The sequence below is a fragment of the Phocoena phocoena genome, chromosome 2 (assembly GCF_963924675.1).
Source record: "Phocoena phocoena chromosome 2, mPhoPho1.1, whole genome shotgun sequence".
Classification (NCBI taxonomy): Eukaryota; Metazoa; Chordata; class Mammalia; order Artiodactyla; family Phocoenidae; genus Phocoena; species Phocoena phocoena.
This window is the reverse complement of record NC_089220.1, coordinates 91,561,335-91,578,878: the sequence shown is the minus strand read 5'-3', so window position 1 is coordinate 91,578,878 and position 17,544 is coordinate 91,561,335. Positions and strand designations below refer to the sequence as shown.

Here is a 17,544-nt window from a genome sequence, read left to right as displayed (position 1 = left end):
TTTGTGGGGCCTGAGGAGAGACAGGCCTTCAGGTGCAGGTTTGGAAAAGCTGCAGCTTCTTAGCCCTAAGGGTGAGCTAGATCACTGAAGGAAGAACCCAGAAAGAAGAAGGCTGAGGGTCTCAGGGAGTGGGAGAAGACCAAGAGATGAGTATCCGCTAAGATGCACGAAGAGCAGTTTCTCTGGGAGAAGAACCTGGGAATGTCTCAGACTGAAGAAGAGTTAAGGGCAATGGAGGTAGAAAATGCCATTCAGTCCAGCAGTTGACAGGCCACTGGTCACCATGGGAAGCACAGTGTGTCAGTGCATGGGTCAAGGCAGGAGCCAGACCTCAGGGATGAGGAGAGCCAGGGGGGGAGCCAGGCTTCATGCTAATAATCCTGAATGCTCCCACTGTCTCCCATCTGCTTGATTCACTTATAGCATTAGTGCATTCAAGGCAGGGAAGCTGCCACTTTTTCCATCTTGGCTAGGACTCTTTAGTGAACTCCTTATTCTATAAAAGGCCTTTTCTGTAGAAAAGGTAAGTTCCAGTAAGAGTGTTTTGAGTTTACCTAGTGACTAATACAGCCTGCCCCTGTAATTGCTGTAAATGAGGAAATCTCTTCACTTCTTACTCCAAATGTGTACAGTCCAGAAAGGCTTAAATATTTTCTCTGAATCTAGTCTGTGAAGAGGTTCCAGTTTACCTGAACTACCTGGATATAGGAAGGCCATGGTCCTGAGTCTCTGAAGAAAGCAAAAAAAAAAACCCCAAAACAAACCAAAACAAAACAAAAGAACACTGTAAAACCAATTTAAGTTAACCCAATTATGTATATTTATGTTTATGGTTATAAAATACATGCGTTATGGTCCTAGTGACATTCTGAAACTATGGACTGGACTGCAGGCTAGCTTCTTCAGGCTGGTTTCTTCCTAAGGGGTGGTAGGCTCCGCGCTTCAGTCCCACAGCACCATCTGGTGGTTGATCTGAGAAGCTGCACTCTTGAATTTCTAATTTTCTGATAAAAATCAAAAGCAACAAGCAAACGAGCAACGAAAACAATAAAACTGGTCCATTTAAATATAAAACAATGAAGAAGGGCCTGTTATTCTTGAAGAATTGTTTTCAGCCTCTTGTCCATGACTATCCAATTAGGAAACCACATGAAAACGACAGAAGAATAAGAATCCAAGATTCTTTTAAATCTTAGTACAGTACCTGATACTAAGAATAGAATTGTAGGTCTATCTGGCTACAAGGCAGGATGAAAAGAACCCAGGTGTGTTTCTGATTCCAGATATGGAGATCAAGGCTCAGGCCTCCATGCAAAATTATCACATCACTGGAAAGTCAAATCCTTTCTTGGGGAATTGGGACTTTTTATATGCTGTCTTTCTTCCTTCCCATTAGCTAAAGATTGGGAAATTCCTGGCTAAGCTGGTGCTTATCTGAATTTTTGGAGATGGGTCTAGCACTGGGAAAGGGGGCAAACCCATTCCTATTCTGGCTCATGACCAACCTAGAAAAGAACAAAGAGCATTTTCACAGAGCAGCATGTGAGTGGCAACGAGAGCACCATCAAAATGTGTGTGTTCCCTGAACTTGGTGAGGCTGCACAGGACACCTGCACAGGGTCAGACTTTTTGTCCAGTCGTTTCTTTCATGGAGATAGGCACCACTGTGTCTTCTTTCTGTTTAATCCAAAAAAAAGTAATATGACAGCAATAAGGTCATCCAGAGCAAAGCAGAAAGTGTGTTGGTAGCATCAGCCCAGGAACAGGACAAAACCCTCAAGTATCAGAGTCAGCAAAGTTGCGAGAAATAAAACATTTTAGGAGTACGTGAGAAGTGGTAGAGGGCACTTAGTGGGTGGGTTGATTCATTCATTCCTGTGCCCACGTGCCTTGCCCTGTACCTCAGAGGGTTTAAGCTACTGCGACTGAGGGAGGATAGGATTTCTATAAAGCAAGAAGGGATTCAGAGATCACGCAGGGCCCTGTCTTGGCAGGTGAGGACCTTGCTATAGAGTACCTTATTCACACAGATTGTGGCATAATTAGAACTTGAACTGGGATCTGAATCTTTTCACAGAGTTTTTTCAGCCATCTTTGTTCTCACATCCCTCTCATGGGAGGTACACTTTGGTCTTCCTCCCTCCTTCCCTCCCTCCCTCCCTCCCTCCCTCCCTCCCTCCCTCCCTCCCTCCTTTCCTTTTCCTGCCTCTCTCGTTATCTTTTCCATCTTTATCTCAAGACATCTCCTTGATCCTAAGAGAAAATAAAATTACAAAAATTGTTTCCATTTTGATATGATTCCTGGTCTTGACTTCATTTTTAATTGGACCAGGAATTTATGGATGAAAAGAAAAGAATTCAAGTGAATTACCTTTTCTTCTCAGAACGTAACACAACTGTTTTGGCTCCACCAGAGGACACATCTCCAAGGGCGCTTTGTAGGTTTAAGGATATGAGGCCTGACGAAAGAGGAGACCATTTTCACAAATGTCCCAAGCAATCATCTGTACCACTCACTGGTTGTGAGATGCTGCCCCACAATGGTAACATTGAAGACAATTTCTCACAGTAGAATTATGGGTGTGATTAGAAAAATCAGAATTATTCATTCTTCACGTATTTTTAGAACACATTCTATGTGTTGGTCCCTGTGTGAAGCTAGTGTAGAGAAAAAGAAGGGGCAATATACAATGGCAGTCTAAAGACAGACCAAACATTTTCCTTTGGTAAAAAGGATATTAACTTATAGATATTCTTAATTGCGTTTTCAGAACTGTAATTGGCTCCTAAGTCTATTTCAAGATCCAAATTGCTGCTTTAAAGGGACAGCCTTGTAAGAAATGATAATTAACCCTTTTGGAGATTTGACACCTTAGCATGGTTTGATTTACTGATGCCACCCCCTGCACGCGCACACACACACACACACCCCTTCCCAAAGTTCAGAGACATCAATTCTTTAAGTAAATGTTCAGCTAATTCTGAAATGAGAATTATCTGAGATTCCTTGAGATGATATCAGCATAAAGCTAGGAAACACCATTGTAAGTTCTACCTTAACCCACTGTTATAGGCTCTGCAAATTCAGTTAGAAGTGAATGAATTTTCTTTTACTTTAAATAATACAAAATCCTTTTCAAGACAACGCAGAGCCTAAAATCACGCTTCCAAGTCAACACAGTTAAATCATTCCGTCACGACAGGTATCCTCCTCTCCTCAGGTATCCCTTTTAGTAAAATGTTCCAGTGTTGGTTCCACAGTTTCACCATCTCACAGCTTCCCTGGTATCTAAGCTATTTTGCTATGTACTCACTTAAGCCTTTCCTATTCTCGGAGAATAGCTGACAGTTTTTACAACATTCTTGTATATATTGAACCATTATCAAGCTTTTCCTCATCCCTCAATTCTTCAGGCTATACAAACCAATATACGTTTTAAAAATTTCTCATGAAACTTTATTGCCTATATCTTTAAGTCATCCTTATGACTCTTTTCTAAGCCATCCTGAGGAAACTTCAAATTCAATTCAGGTTTTGTATTGTAAGGCCCTAAGCACAACACCATACTCTAACCAAGGCAACTGATATTCCCTATGATAGGGAGATTAATTTATAGTCCCTGAACACAAGCTCTGGTTTTTACACAGAAGCAGCAGCAGCGGATGTGTCAGTTCGTTTGTGATGTTCCGTCAGCTGCCCCCTCCACAATTTATTTCTTTAATTTGCTAGTGATAACTAGCCCTTTCCAGTAACTGTCTTTCAAAGAAAGTGTCTAATAAAATTTTTAATATCTTCTAGTAATGTCAGCTTCATGGAATCTTGGTCTGGATGTTTATTGGAGATAGTCCTTTAATAGGATTTCAAAGACAGGGATTACCATACCATCACCGCTTTCTAGTAGCAATGACAGGGAAAAGGGATGGCTAGAGGAAGGGGTATTCTAAAGCCCCTCTCTTCACCAGTAGCTCATCCCCCGTTTTGTGGGGGGAGGTTTAGAGAGTTACCCTTTCTCAGTCATCTGTAGTGTACCATGCAAAGACAAGGCTGTAAACCTCATCTTCCCGTCAGGTTGCTGCCCTAAGCATCTTCTGTATTGAATTCTAGAGCTAACACTGAACATGGGTCACATTATTAGTCAAGATCAGTCTGCCTTTATTAAAATGTGGGCCCCAAATACCTGCCTCCAGGCCCAAATTTGTAAGTGTTTTGAGATACTTAGTTGTCAGATATGAATGTTTCTTCACTTTGATGCATATGAAATATGAAGTATGCCATTTCAGAGCTGAAGAGAGCTTATAAACCTACTTTTACTCAATTACCAGTTCATGTTCTGGGAGTATTTTGAACTTATCTAATCTTCTCTTACTGAAAATTTATTGTAATTTTTTTGTGTGTCCTCTTGCAGCCTGCCACATATTGGAATGCAGCAATGGAATGGCCCAAGACGTCATAAGTACCATAGGGCAGGCTTTTGAACTCCGGTTTAAACAGTATTTGAAAAATCCTTCTTTGAATACTTCTTCTGAAAGGTCAGCCAGGAGTTCTATAATTATTTGACTGATCATATTTTGTTTCGTTTTAAAATTCATATGGCATTTTAAATTGACTGATGAACTTAGCAATTTTTTTTTAAAAATAGGTACAGTTTCAGTACAAACTAATAGTGACATTTCTGTTTTTCTTCCATTCATATTTGTTCAGGTATTTCCTCTTGCTTTGAAATAGAATTAGAGGAAACACTAAAAGTGAGAAGGGGTCGACCCTGTTTCTCTGATGGTATACAGAGCTATGAATTAATTAGGTCATGTCATACAATGAGCATGAACAAATTTCTTAGGTTTGTTTCAACCCCACATCCCTTGCAGATCAGTTAAAAAAATTAAGAAAGAAGAGCAAAATAATAAGAGTCAAATGTCTGTGGCAGGAATTCCTATTAGTTTGTTCATTTGCAGTGCAAATAGATCAGCTCCAGCCGGACTGTGGCAGGAGTAGAACATGACATGACCCAGGGATCTGGTTGTTCTGTCTAGTCCACAATGAAAGCTGAACCCTTTTCAGGCCTGTCAGACTCCACCACGTGTGGAATGCAGTGAGGCCCCTGACTTGCAGAATTCACACCCAAGAAATAAAATATTTGGACACTTTTAAATGCATTTCTGGAACCCCCCTAATTTGTCATTTTGTGTATCAACAGACACCGGGTTTGGAGATCTCCCTGTATGATGTGGTCTGGGGTAGCAAAGGGGAGGGGCTACCAGCAGGCCTTGTTGTTGAATTTTTCCTAGGGTAGCACTTACCTCTTAGTGCTGTTATTTTGTTGACATGTAATGAACCCAACAAAACTGTGTGGGTTGTCAGTGGAATCAGTTCAATTCAAATGGACTTGATTTATTCTTTCTCATAAGAAACTTTTACTAATTCCAATTTGGAAGGAAAATCTGTTTTTTGTTTTTTTTTTGCCCTGTTTCAATTTAAAAAACAATGCATGTTTACACAAATCTCCCCACTTGCCACATATGGTTCTAATATTTCTTTATGAATCTCATATACTCCAGATTTGTGCAGACAAGTTAGCTGGCCATAGTCTTCTATTTTTTTCATCTTGGTTTAGTAAACTGGGCCAGGCCCACTGCCCAATATTTAAATTTCCTTTGAGCAAAGCATTTCCAAAATGGTACAATGAAAGAGTGCTGGAAAAATCCAGGAAAACTTTGTGTTTTTATCCGATTGACAAAAACAACTGACATTCAGGGAGTTCATATATATATGTGTATGTATATATTTTATCACTGAGAGGAGACACAAAAGCATCACCCTTGGCACTTTCTGTTGGCTTACCCCACTTTAATTGTCTACAGAAACCTAACAATTCAGCCATCTGGTTGCTTCCATCCAGCTGTTTCAGGACGATTTGCATGGTTCTGATCACTCTACATCCCCTACAGCATTTGAATTCCCACCCAGCCTCTTGGGGATTCTTTTTTCCCTTACAGTGAGGAGGTACACGTTGATGACCATGCTGAGGAGAGAGAAGATCGTGAGTATTACAATGAAATCCCGGGCAAGCAGCCGCCTGCAGGTGGTGTTTCAGATGTACGGATCAAAGTTCAAACCACAGAACAAATGGCTTACTGCCCCATACGGTGTGAAAAGTTGTGCTATTTGGTAAGTAACATTTTAATGCTATTAGAACTAACAATGCAGTTCTGTCCTTACCACTGAGAGCTTAATTTGAGGATTACCAAATGCTAGTTTAGAGAAGGTATCATCTTCCTCAGTACAGAGCCAGAGAGTGAATCATTGTCGGAACCTGTACTCAATAATTTTTACTCCCAATCCCCCAACCTCATCCTCAGCAAGTGACCTCACATCTTACTTCATTGGGAAGACAAGGACGGTCCAACATGTTATTTTCAGCTTCACCCTTCCGCATCTCTAAGTCTTCCTGTGTTCTCCTTGGTTCTCTTCCTTAGCTACTGTCTCCATGGCTAATCTTCTCCCTGAGCTCCTGATCCCATCCCCTCTTACCAACTCTGTGCCCTTGTTCTGTCCATCAACCTCTGTCTCAGTCTTTATTCTCTGTCTGTCTACTTGTTCTTTCGCTTCTGTCTGCAAATAAACTCGGACTCCTCCAACTCATCTAATAATGTCCTACCTCTCTCTCACCTTCCTTTCACCCACAAACTTCTAGAAAACACTGCCTGTATTTCTGCATTCACATCCACACTACGCTTCCAAAATCTGAACTCTGCTTGACAACTTGATAGAAATTTCTTGTACAGTGGTCACCAACTTTTCTTTTGGTCACCAACGGTTTAATTGTTAAATCTATTTCCTTCTTCAATATTCTGAATCTGTCTATAGCCTGTGATATCTGTTGGCTGCCTCTTTTTTTTTCAGACCTCTTCTGTTAGCTTCTAAACATTTTCGTCATGTCATTCTCATTCTGCATCTCTAGTTGCTGCTTTTCTTTCTTTTTTCATGTTTTCTAACATTTTACATTTTATTGAGTATATTCAAACTTACAAAAAAGTTGAAAGAATTACACATGAACACTCATATACTCACCACCTAGATTCTACAATTATAATTCTACTCTATTTGCCCTGTCATCCTATGTTGTTAGCTATCACCCATCAATCCATCTGATTTTTGATGCGTTTCAAAGTAAGTTGCATCTTTCCTTTTTTTTTTTTTTTTTTGGTACACGGGCCTCTCACTGCTGTGGTCACTCCCGTTGCGGAGCACAGACTCCGGATGCGCAGGCTCAGCGGCCATGGCTCACGGGCCCAGCCGCTCTGCGGCATGTGGGATCCTCCCGGACCGGGGCACGAACCCGTGTCCCCTGCATTGGCAGGCGGATTCTCAACCACTGCGCCACCAGGGAAGCCCACATCTTTCCTTTTTATATCTTGTTTTCTTGCATGCCCTCCCCTGCAAACCCAAGCCTTACCACCGTGGAATCCCTATCCAGTGTTCTGCCCTTGGCCCTGGTTTCTCCTCTGACATGCCACCTGTGCACACACTCCACCAGCTTCTCTGTCTTCAGCCATTACCTACCTCTCCAGCTGTGATGCCACAAGCATTTCATTGCTTGTTTATACCAAGATTAGACTCAGCATTTTACCTTGACTCCAAGCTAGATCCCTCTCCTGACATACTCATGTTTATTAATGGCACTCCTATTCTTTCTCTGATCTACAGTCTTTTGTTTTCTCACACTTATCAACTCAGTCTTCAAGACTTAGGATCCTACCATGAAGGTCTCTTAAATCTACCCAACCTTTTTCATTCCTGTTGCATCTTTCTAAGTTCTGGTCCTCACTTGCCCAGATGATTCTGAAAGCCCCTTCCTTGTCTCCAGTTTCATTCCTTTAAACCCTCTTGCATAGTATTGCTGGGTTAATCTTTCTAAAGCAAAGACATTGCCCTTCTCAAAGGCATCAGTAGATCCCATACCCTTACAGAAGAGAGCTGTGTGTATATGGGATAATTGAAGCCTTTGATAGCATGAGATTTTTCAAGGATGAAAAGTGGGTCTGGCACAAACCTTAGTAGAGTGGGGCTCCAATCTGCCAGTTCACGGTTAAATAGAGGTTTGCTAAATGGCCAGTGTTTATATAAGTGTCCTGGAAATCACACTTTCTGGCTGAGCTTGGATTGAATCCTGGAATGTGACCTCCCAAGCCGAGGTCTATAACCCTCAGGATATAGACCTTACATTTATGACCTCCCCCACCCTAATCAGACCCACCTCTGCAGTTCCAAATCAGTGCACTGGGAAAGGAGGCTATACTCCCCGTCCAAAATCTCAGTTTCTTTTTCTCACCTGTCAGACACTTCCTGTGTCAGAAAATGGAGTTGTCTGCTAAATTCTGCTGGGAGCATTATTAGTGTTTTGTGTGTTTTTTGAAAGTTTATGAACGTTTACTGTGTTTGTAAATGTTTCACAATTTGTTGTTTATACAGCCGGGAAACTCCAAGTGCAGCAGTGTGTATGAGAACTGTCTAGAACAAAGCAGGGCAATAGGTAGGTACAACTGCCCTTCCCCATCTGCCACTCGCCTTATTTCTTCTACGTTATATGGTCGTGTGTGGCCCTTGCTCTTAAATAGTTCATGGGAAAGTCAGGTGTATATAACCAAACATGTAATGCTTCAGTTGCAGGCTTCCCACATTCTGAGAAGCACAGAATGCCACAAGTGTGTCAGTTGAAAAGCTATGGTTCTCCCCTGCTCCTGTGTACTCTTCCACACTACAATGCTGCTTTATGGAATCTTTCAGTGCTTTTTTTTTTTTTTTTTTTTTTTATGCGGTACACGGGCCTCTCACTGTTGTGGCCTCTCCCGTTGCGGAGCACAGGCTCCAGACGCGCAGGCTCAGCGGCCATGACTCACGGGCCCAGCCGCTGCACGGCATGTGGGATCTTCCCGGACCGGGGCACGAACCCGTGTCCCCTGCATTGGCAGGCGGACTCTCAACCACTGCGCCACCAGGGAAGTCCCTCACTGCTTGGATATCATGAAAGCTCTCTTACTGGAAAGGTGATTTCTCTACTCAAAACTCAAGGCAGTTCCATTTCAAAGAATATCAGACAATAAGCTAATATGAAAATTGATGCTTGTCAGATCCATTAGGATTAAGAAAAAACCTTTATTTCTGCTTGGCAAAGGGAACAAAAAGAAATCTGAAATGTGAGAGTCCCAATTAGAGGTTCATACACCCCGTACTTGCCAGGGCATTAAATGTCTTAGTACTGCATGTGATAACTGACATCAGGCACAACTTTTCCACAACACAAATGTAGGGCATAGACTCTCAGGTTGGAAATATATTTTCATAAAAACATTCTACTGCTAGTTAGTCATTTTATTCTTATAAATTGTTGAAAGTATTTATTTCTTTGGGAAGGACAATTTTGCAGCTTTAGAGGGGGAGATAACTGGACATTGTAAATAATGCAGTGGAGGATAGAGTTGGAGAACCACACTTCGGAACTCAAATTAAATTAGCAGACACTTGCCAACTAGAAGGTAGTTTCTCACTTCCAAGGATATCTTCATATTTCTTATGGAATTTTGCCAGTGTAACCCATGAATTTTATTATTTCTTATACAGTGGGGGTACATGAGGGTCTTGGTACGGTTGTGATTACCACTTTCCTCCACCCTGCAAAAATAATCAGAGTAGTGAGCAGAGGCAGTATTTTAAATTCTTTAAAAACTTGGTTCTTTTTGAAGGAAATTAAAATTCGATGCCACTCTTTAAAGGAATTTAAAATTCCAAATGAATTCTTAATAATATGACTAAAACAAATTAGTGTCAAGTGTAAATGTCTTTTTAAAACTGTGTCCTCTAGGAGCTGCAGTTCCTTCCTTCGTTCCTCTTTTCCTTTACCCTAGAGATTCCTAACCTAGGATTTAATAGTCAGGAACATACCACATGTGCTTTGTAGTCTTGTATCCATTTTCTGCCTGTGCTGAAGCTCACTTTGAACTGTCTCCACATCCTGTTTTTTCTCATTCTGTGTTCTTCATTTATCCAACAATGCACTCAGTGATCATATCAGGTCATCCTGTGGGTGGGGCCCTGAGCTGGGTGCTAGGGATGGAGACACAATTGGCATTCATGTCTTTTGCAGTTTAGCCAGAGGGCATACCTTAAACCAGTGCTTACAAATGTGATGAGCGTTTCAAAGCCCAGGATGTTATGGGAACAAATAACAGGGAAACCTAACTTAATCTGGGAGGCTAGAGAGGGTCTCCCAAAAGAAGTAACAACCAAACTAAGACCTGAAGGATGAGTGGGAATTATCCAGGCACAGAGAGGGAAGTGGGAGGGGAAGGGAGAGAAAGAGTATAAATGAGTACTGGTATTCCTAAGTGTGCCAGGACCAGTTCCCAGATCACTGCATTGAGAGGGTACATGGAGGGGGAGAGAGAGTTTTGGATCTAGGAGAGAGTCCTGTGGAACTCCAGAATGTTTCGCCCTGCCCCAGTACCTCTTTTCCCACAGCTCATCCCTCCTCCCCATTAAGCAGTCGTCATGGCACGCCCCGCTGGCCTCAGCCACCTAGCTTCTGAAGGGAACTCACTGAACAGGAATCCTCGACATTTCTAGAATGATGTTGAATGTTCGAAATCACGACACTACCATCAGAGAAAAGGGGCAAGGTCTCCTTTCTTTTTTTTTCCTCAGAAGCTTTCACCTTGATTTTTATTTTACATTTTTAAAGTGTCCTTCCCCTCAAAGCAACACTATTTCAACTTTATTCAAGATTTTTCTTTTTGTAAGTATAACCTTGTCATAGAATCCAATTTGTTCTTTCTGTTTATCTTGGTTTTATTTCTCCTTTAAATTAACAAACAACGTAACCCCTTATTCTTTCATGCTTTACACATGCCCTAAGCCACTATCAGATCCAAACTCAAGAACAGACTTTTGTAATAAACACTTATTTGGAGCCTGGAATCTATTTTTCCGTAGAATTAATTTTAGCCATGTTGGCTATCTCCTAGACAAGTGACCATATTCTACTATTTGGTTTCCTATGCTGGAGCTTAAGTGTATATGTTGTAATGACAAATACAACAATAGGATATTCTATTGTAAGCATCTGTTCTTCAGTTATACTCTAATTGTGGAAGAGTCTGGGACCAATACTGAGCTTCAGCACACTGTCTTCCTTGTGGCAATAAGGTAACAATTCATGGCTGGGAACCTTTCAGAATCTCGGGGAGATGAGAGATGGTGTTTATAGTTTGGAAAAAACCCTCCAGCTGGATATCCTCTTCCCCTGAAAATCACTGAGCTACAGCATTGTTTTCTTAGAAAAGCAGGTTCTAACTTCCAGTGGGAACCAGAGTGCTAGGAAGCCATTTCCCCAGACCTCAGCCACTCAGCACATAGAGGGATTGAAGGACTCAACCCCTGCTCCGGGGGCTGTGACAAGTATAAGTCCCTCCTGCTGTGACAGGAAGGACTTTCCTAACTCAGTGTCTTTTCATCCACAGACACCCAGAAGTCAGGGGTTCCTATCTTGGGGCCTGCCTATGACTACTTGGGTATGTGTTTAAAAGTGATCTGAGGGCTCCCTGGTGGCCCAGTGGTTAAGACTCCACCTCCCAATGCAGGGAAGATGGGCTTGATCCCTGATTGGGGAACTAAGATCCCACATGCCATGGGGCAACTAAGCCTGCGTGCTGCAACTACTGAGCCCACGTGCCACAACTACTGAGCCCACACACCACAACTAGAGAAAAGCCTGCGTGCCGCAGCTAGAGAAGCCCGCATGCTGCAACTAGAGAAGCCCACGTGCCACAAGATCCTGCATGCTGCAACAAAGGTCCTGCGTGCCACAACTAAGACCCGATGAAGCCAAATAAGTAAATAAATAAGATCAGAAATTTATGACCAGTCACCAAATTAACAGCAGTTGCCAAAATAGCAAATAGACAGTTTTTATGGCTTTTCCCAGAGATTCACACATAAGCATTTGAGAGACACCTATACAAACATTTTCAACAAGTTTTGGCTTTTTAATTCAAAGACATTTATTCAAATATTGACTTAAAATTTGAATTCTGGTGTATAATAAGTACTGCAGTAGGCTTCCTGTTGAAGGAGTTAATTATATTTATTGCCAGATGTGTAAAAGATCCCTGTCCTTAATAATAAATTCCCTTGTGGAAAAAAATAATTAGCAAAATAGCATACTGTTTCCCCAACCTTCAAGTCAAAATGAAAATGTTGATATTTTTAATCAAAAAGATGTTAAAGTCCCACAGACCCTAAGGGCTAGCACTTAAAAACTTTGGTACCTCCAGTATATACACCGTGTATGTATTTATTTTCTGCCACAAATCTTCTCTTAGGCAGGTTGGATAGTTTCTCAGAGTAACACTTTGCACAAAGAACTTTTGGAATGCATGATGGCTGGCATGTGTAGTTAAGCTCTGAATAACCACACACTTTATCCTAGAAAGATTTTAAATTTCAGCATGGGGTGAGTTTGTTTATTTGTTTTTTTAAATTTAAGACAACTTTGCTGACTTAGATATAATGGTGCATTTGAGAAAAGGGAATGGTAGTTTTTAAGAGAGACTGTATAGACATTGATGCTTTTGTGTAACCCTGTGGGATGGTGAACTTGATGTGGTCAGCTCATGCCAGTGCTCTGTGAGGGGCAGATGAGTCAGCCCCCTGCGCTAAGGGTTGACTTGGGGTCTTGAGAGCGTGGTGGGGTCACATTTGCTAAGAAAGGAAAACTGGGTAGACATTCAGTCATCTGTTCATTCAGCTGACATTTTCCTTTTGAGCATCTGCTTCATACCAGGCATTGAAGATGAAGAAGATACTCAGAAAAATGGGTTCTAGTCTCTCCTCAGGACTCAGGGAATTTTCGGTCTCAAGGGGAAGACAGGGAAGTAAACAGAGACCTACACTTTATTATGGAGTGGCACCTTACCCAGCCTGGGGTGGGGGGCGGGGGAGGAGGGAGGACTCAGTGGAAAGCTTCCTGAAGGAGGGGGATTCAGAGCAGAATCTTAAAGGACAAATAGGAGTTAGGTCAAGAAATGGATGGGAAGGATATTACAGCAAGAGATAAGCGTCATGTGCAGAGAGGCCCAGTAGACACACAACTGAACAGTGAGAAGAACGCCTGCTGCAAGGCAGGCACTATGCTCAGTGAGGGGCTTACCCACATTCTTTCATTTAATCCTCACAATGTATTTTAAGCTCGGCATCCCCATTTTACAGGTATGGAAACTGACAGAGAGGTTAAGTAACTTGCCCCTGGCCACACAAATAGTAAGAGATACCACAGGGATCTGTGGAACCCAGGTCCATGTTAATTTAGAAGCAGACTTCTTACAAATACTGTTCATCATATTCCACTTTCAGTAAATTTTTTATTTTTTTTTGCGGTACGCGGGCCTCTCACTGTTGTGGCCTCTCCCGTTGCGGAGCACAGGCTCCAGGGCCCAGCCGCTCCACGGCATGTGGGATCCTCCCGGACCGGGGCACGAACCCGTGTCCCCTGCATCGGCAGGCGGACTCTCAACCACTGCGCCACCAGGGAAGCCCTCAGTAACTTTTTATGAGCAGGCACTCCTAAATAAATAGTAATTCAATCATGCATCAGTTCTCTACGCTGTGCTAATATATTATGCATGTATTATAAAACACACACAGAAATAGAAAATTTCAGTCAATGATAGACATTTTTAAAAATTGTCTCGCTAGTTATAGTGGCTGAATACTATCATTAGGTAATATCTCAAGGTCTGGTATACATTTAGGGCATTATTGATAAAGAAAGCAGACATAAATCCACATTTCAATCTTGATAATTTTAACTGTTAGGAGGCCGGAGTTCTGATCTAATTAGATTATTCTTGTTCATAAGCTCAAGGTGTAGCTAAGGAGGAGCCTGTACTCAGTAAAAGAACGATCTTCAATCCTTGACCTTTCTGCAGTGATCCTTTAGCCACTTGTCCATTTGTGAAAGTAAGTTTAGTTTAAACTGGATAACATATTTCATAAATCCACTTAAAAAAGTAAATGGAAATATGTTGCCAAAAGCAACAAAGAAACGAGGGGCCCTATTGCCCCTTCCTCTGTCAAATCCCACCCTTCCCTCAGGATATTCCACGTACAGATTATGACGTGGGACAGGGTGACAGGCAGGACCGGACAGAGAGGAGCAAAGGAGGAGCAGATGGTAGGACTGTAGTCTTGACTGGGCTCCCCCTATCTGGTGTATTCTTAGGTTTCCATACTTGTGTTATAAGAATCACAGCACTCTTCACCATGCTGTGAAATCCAGTGGGACGTTGGTCCTTTGAAGGGGTTTAGTTGACTGGAAGGACTGATGTTTTACGGTAAGACAATGAAATAACAATGTCACTGCTTTAGGTGCAGCCTCACGGGGATCTTGTATGGCCAAAACTATAAAGGTACTTGTGTAAACAGAAAGACAAAAACATTCTGTCCTGGCATTCTCAGGACAGGACCAGTTGAATGGTACGAAGTACTTCATGCCGTCAGGTAGTGAAATATGGTGCTGTAATCCATTCAAGCCGTAACTATTTGTTGATGTGATAATGTGTTCCAGGCATATGCTAGAGGCAGGGGCTGCAGCTGTCAGCAAGACAGGATGTGTGTCTTCGTAGAACATGCAGTCTAGATGCAGTACAGATATTAAGAAACAATAACATAATAGAATTAAGTACTCTTGTGGTATGGGCTTCAGAGGGAAGCAGAGAGACATAGTCTAGTCTGAGAAAGTCAGGGAAGGCTCTCTTGAGAAAGAGATGTTTAAACTGACCTCACCGAAGGATGAGGGTGCTGGAGAAGGGGAGGGAAGGGGGCATGTCAATCAGAGAAGATGGCCTTACAGTGGGGATTCTAGTGCAAGAAGGCTGATGTGAGCAGGGGCAGAGACTGGGGAGGACAGGGTTGCAATGGAAGCTGGGTGCCCGGGAGCAGGGCCTGGGGCTTGTTGAAGAGTTTGAGTTGTATCCCAAGAGCAGTGGGAAGCAGTGAATGTTTTTAAACCTCTGAGAAGTAGGATCAGATTTTCAGTTGTAAAAAGATCATTTTGGCCACATGTATGGAATAGAATGGAGAGGAGAAGGCAGAGTAAGGGGACAGAGGACGTAACCTGAGGGGTGAGTTCTTTCCATTAGATGACAGAATGAACATCAGCAGCTGGTGCAGGGCTGTGCTTGGCGAAACGAAACTTTGGCAATAAAGGGAAGACAGACTTCCCACTCTTAATAATTTAAAATTAAGTAACGAGTATTTTGAAAAGCGGTTGCAATAACTAGTAGATATTCAAGTTCCACACGGCACGTGTGGTTTTCTTGGTTCCTGGGCTGCAGCTCTGAGCGGTGTCGTGTACGGGTTTGTGCTGTTTGCTGTCCGGTCAGCGTCCTTCCTCCGCTGGCTCTTCCTCTTTCACATCTTCCTGGTTTGTCTGCTGTCTGCTGTTGAAGCAAAGGGTCAGCTGAGGGACGGGCAGGGAGGGGCAGGGAGGCCAAAAGAGGGTGCTTTCTCTCAAAGACTTGTGCTTATTTTGTTTTTACAGGTGAAATCTCAAAGCCAGTATTCAATCCTTGCATGGGGTGGGCATGGCTTTTCCCTTCCTGTCAATTCTGGACTCAAACGTGATTTTATTTCTTGTTTCCAAAGCAAAAACACCGTACATTGATCTTTACTCACTATAGGTAATGCACACGAGAGAGGGGTACAGTCCCAAAGAGACACGTCATTGATGAAGCCCGCGTGCCGAGTGGATCTCTTCGACGACCCCTGCTACATCAATACGCAGACTCTTCAAAGCACGCTGGGCTCTGCCGGAAATCAAAGTCCAGCTCACCCACTGGGGACCCTATGGTACCGTGAAAGTAAGTGGCTTCTCATTGCCTGTATTAGTTTCCTGTGCTGCTGTAACAAGTTACCACAAACTGGGTGTCTTAAAACAAGAGAAATGCATTCTCTCACAGTTATGGAGGCCAGAAGTCCTAAATCAAGAGGGCAGCAGGGTTGGCTCCTTTTGGAGGCTCTGGAGGAGAACTGGTTTCATGTTGCTCTCCTAGCTTCTGGTGGCTGCCAGCAATTCTTGGTGTTCCTTAGCTTGTAGACATGTCACTCCAATCTCTGCCCTCGTCTTCACATGGCCTTACCCCTGTGTCTCAAATCTCCCTCTTCTTTCTCTTACAGGACAACACCTTTCTCTTATAGGTAGGCCCAAAATCCAGGAAGATCTCATCTCGTGATCCTTAACTTAATTACATGTGCAAAGACCCTTTTTCCAAATTAGGTCACATATGCAGGTACCAGGGATCAGGACTTGAGCATATCTTTTGGGGGCCACTGTTCAACTCACTATACTGTCTCTCATTTTAAAGAACGCTATTTCCTTGGCCTCATTTTTCAGAGAGTTAAAAGTATTCTTTCTTACCTCAATCCCTCACCACAGTTATTAAAAGTTAGAACTTTGTGGCGATGTTACGGATTTCAAGGTTTTGCAACTTTGATTTTGAATAATCTTTGCAAACACTTTAAATTGACTCCAACTTTTGCTTTCTGCTGTGTGCTTTTGCTGAAGGAAGGGCTGTCAAAGCCAGGAGATAATTTTGAATTTGTTTGTTTGCATGGGGAACAATGGCCACTCTTCCAACTCTGTTTAGTGATGTTGTTAATTTTATTCATTTCAAAACCCCTTAGTAAGTCATCTATATAGCACTAAAATAAGGTGACTTCTTTCTTCAACTAGGTACTGTGAGTAAAATACAGTAAGACAAACATCATTTTCCTGCCAGATTGCTTCCAGGGGTAAGTCCATAAACAGGAACATAAATAAATAAAAGCAAAACAAGCCAAAAGCCTACAATCAACTAAAAAATAAATTAAAAAATGCTTTTCATAAAGTACTGGATCTTGTTGGGTTCAGAGATTGGTGTCAGATTTGGCTCACTCCAAAGGTAGAGAATCAATCGCTGAGAAAGTCCTTTCACTAGCCCAGGAGGTCACTCTAGACTGCCAAGGGTGACTTTCCAGCTAGTGTGGCTGCAGTGACAATAAAGTTTGGAAGGAGATTTTGCTGAGGCTGAGCTTCACTTGACCACCTTAACTCTCTAGACTGAGACAAAGGTTTCATTACCAGCCAGGTGGCAAGTAGGCCATCTTCTTGCAAGCTTTCCAAGATCACTCTTGGCGACCAAACAACCCAGTTGGGTTCTCCAGAAGCAGACTCTGAGTTGGAGCTGGGCATGCAGGGTCTTTATTGGGATCAGTACCAGGAAGGGAGGGGAAGAAAGCAGGCTTGGGCAGAGGGAGAGGTGGAGCAACCATGCAGGCCTGACAAAGCCTCAGCCAACCCTACAGAGAGCATGTGGGGGGCCCGTCAGAGTTGCCCCACATTGGGCCCAAGGGCAGGGCCTTTTAGCCCCACTTATCTCAGTCTTTGGATGTGGGCCATGAAGGAGGGCAAGCCATTGGGCAAGCAGCTCTCTGCAGCTGAGGCAGACCCTGAA

The 17,544-nt window shown here is 42.6% G+C and overlaps 1 protein-coding gene across 2 annotated transcripts in view; it reads left to right on the top strand.

The window, feature by feature from the left end:
- The window catches only part of SHC4 (SHC adaptor protein 4), a 128,046-nt gene that overhangs the window by 88,997 nt on the left and 21,505 nt on the right, over positions 1-17,544 (top strand). The window contains exons 7-10 of one of the 2 annotated variants that reach the window (XM_065871358.1): positions 4,407-4,530; positions 5,995-6,166; positions 8,471-8,531; positions 15,733-15,906. In XM_065871358.1, the coding sequence (XP_065727430.1) occupies positions 4,407-4,530; positions 5,995-6,166; positions 8,471-8,531; positions 15,733-15,906 (531 nt within the window). Of the gene's footprint in view, positions 1-4,406; positions 4,531-5,994; positions 6,167-8,470; positions 8,532-15,732; positions 15,913-17,544 lie in introns of both variants that reach the window. The other variant, XM_065871357.1, reaches the window with a different exon arrangement.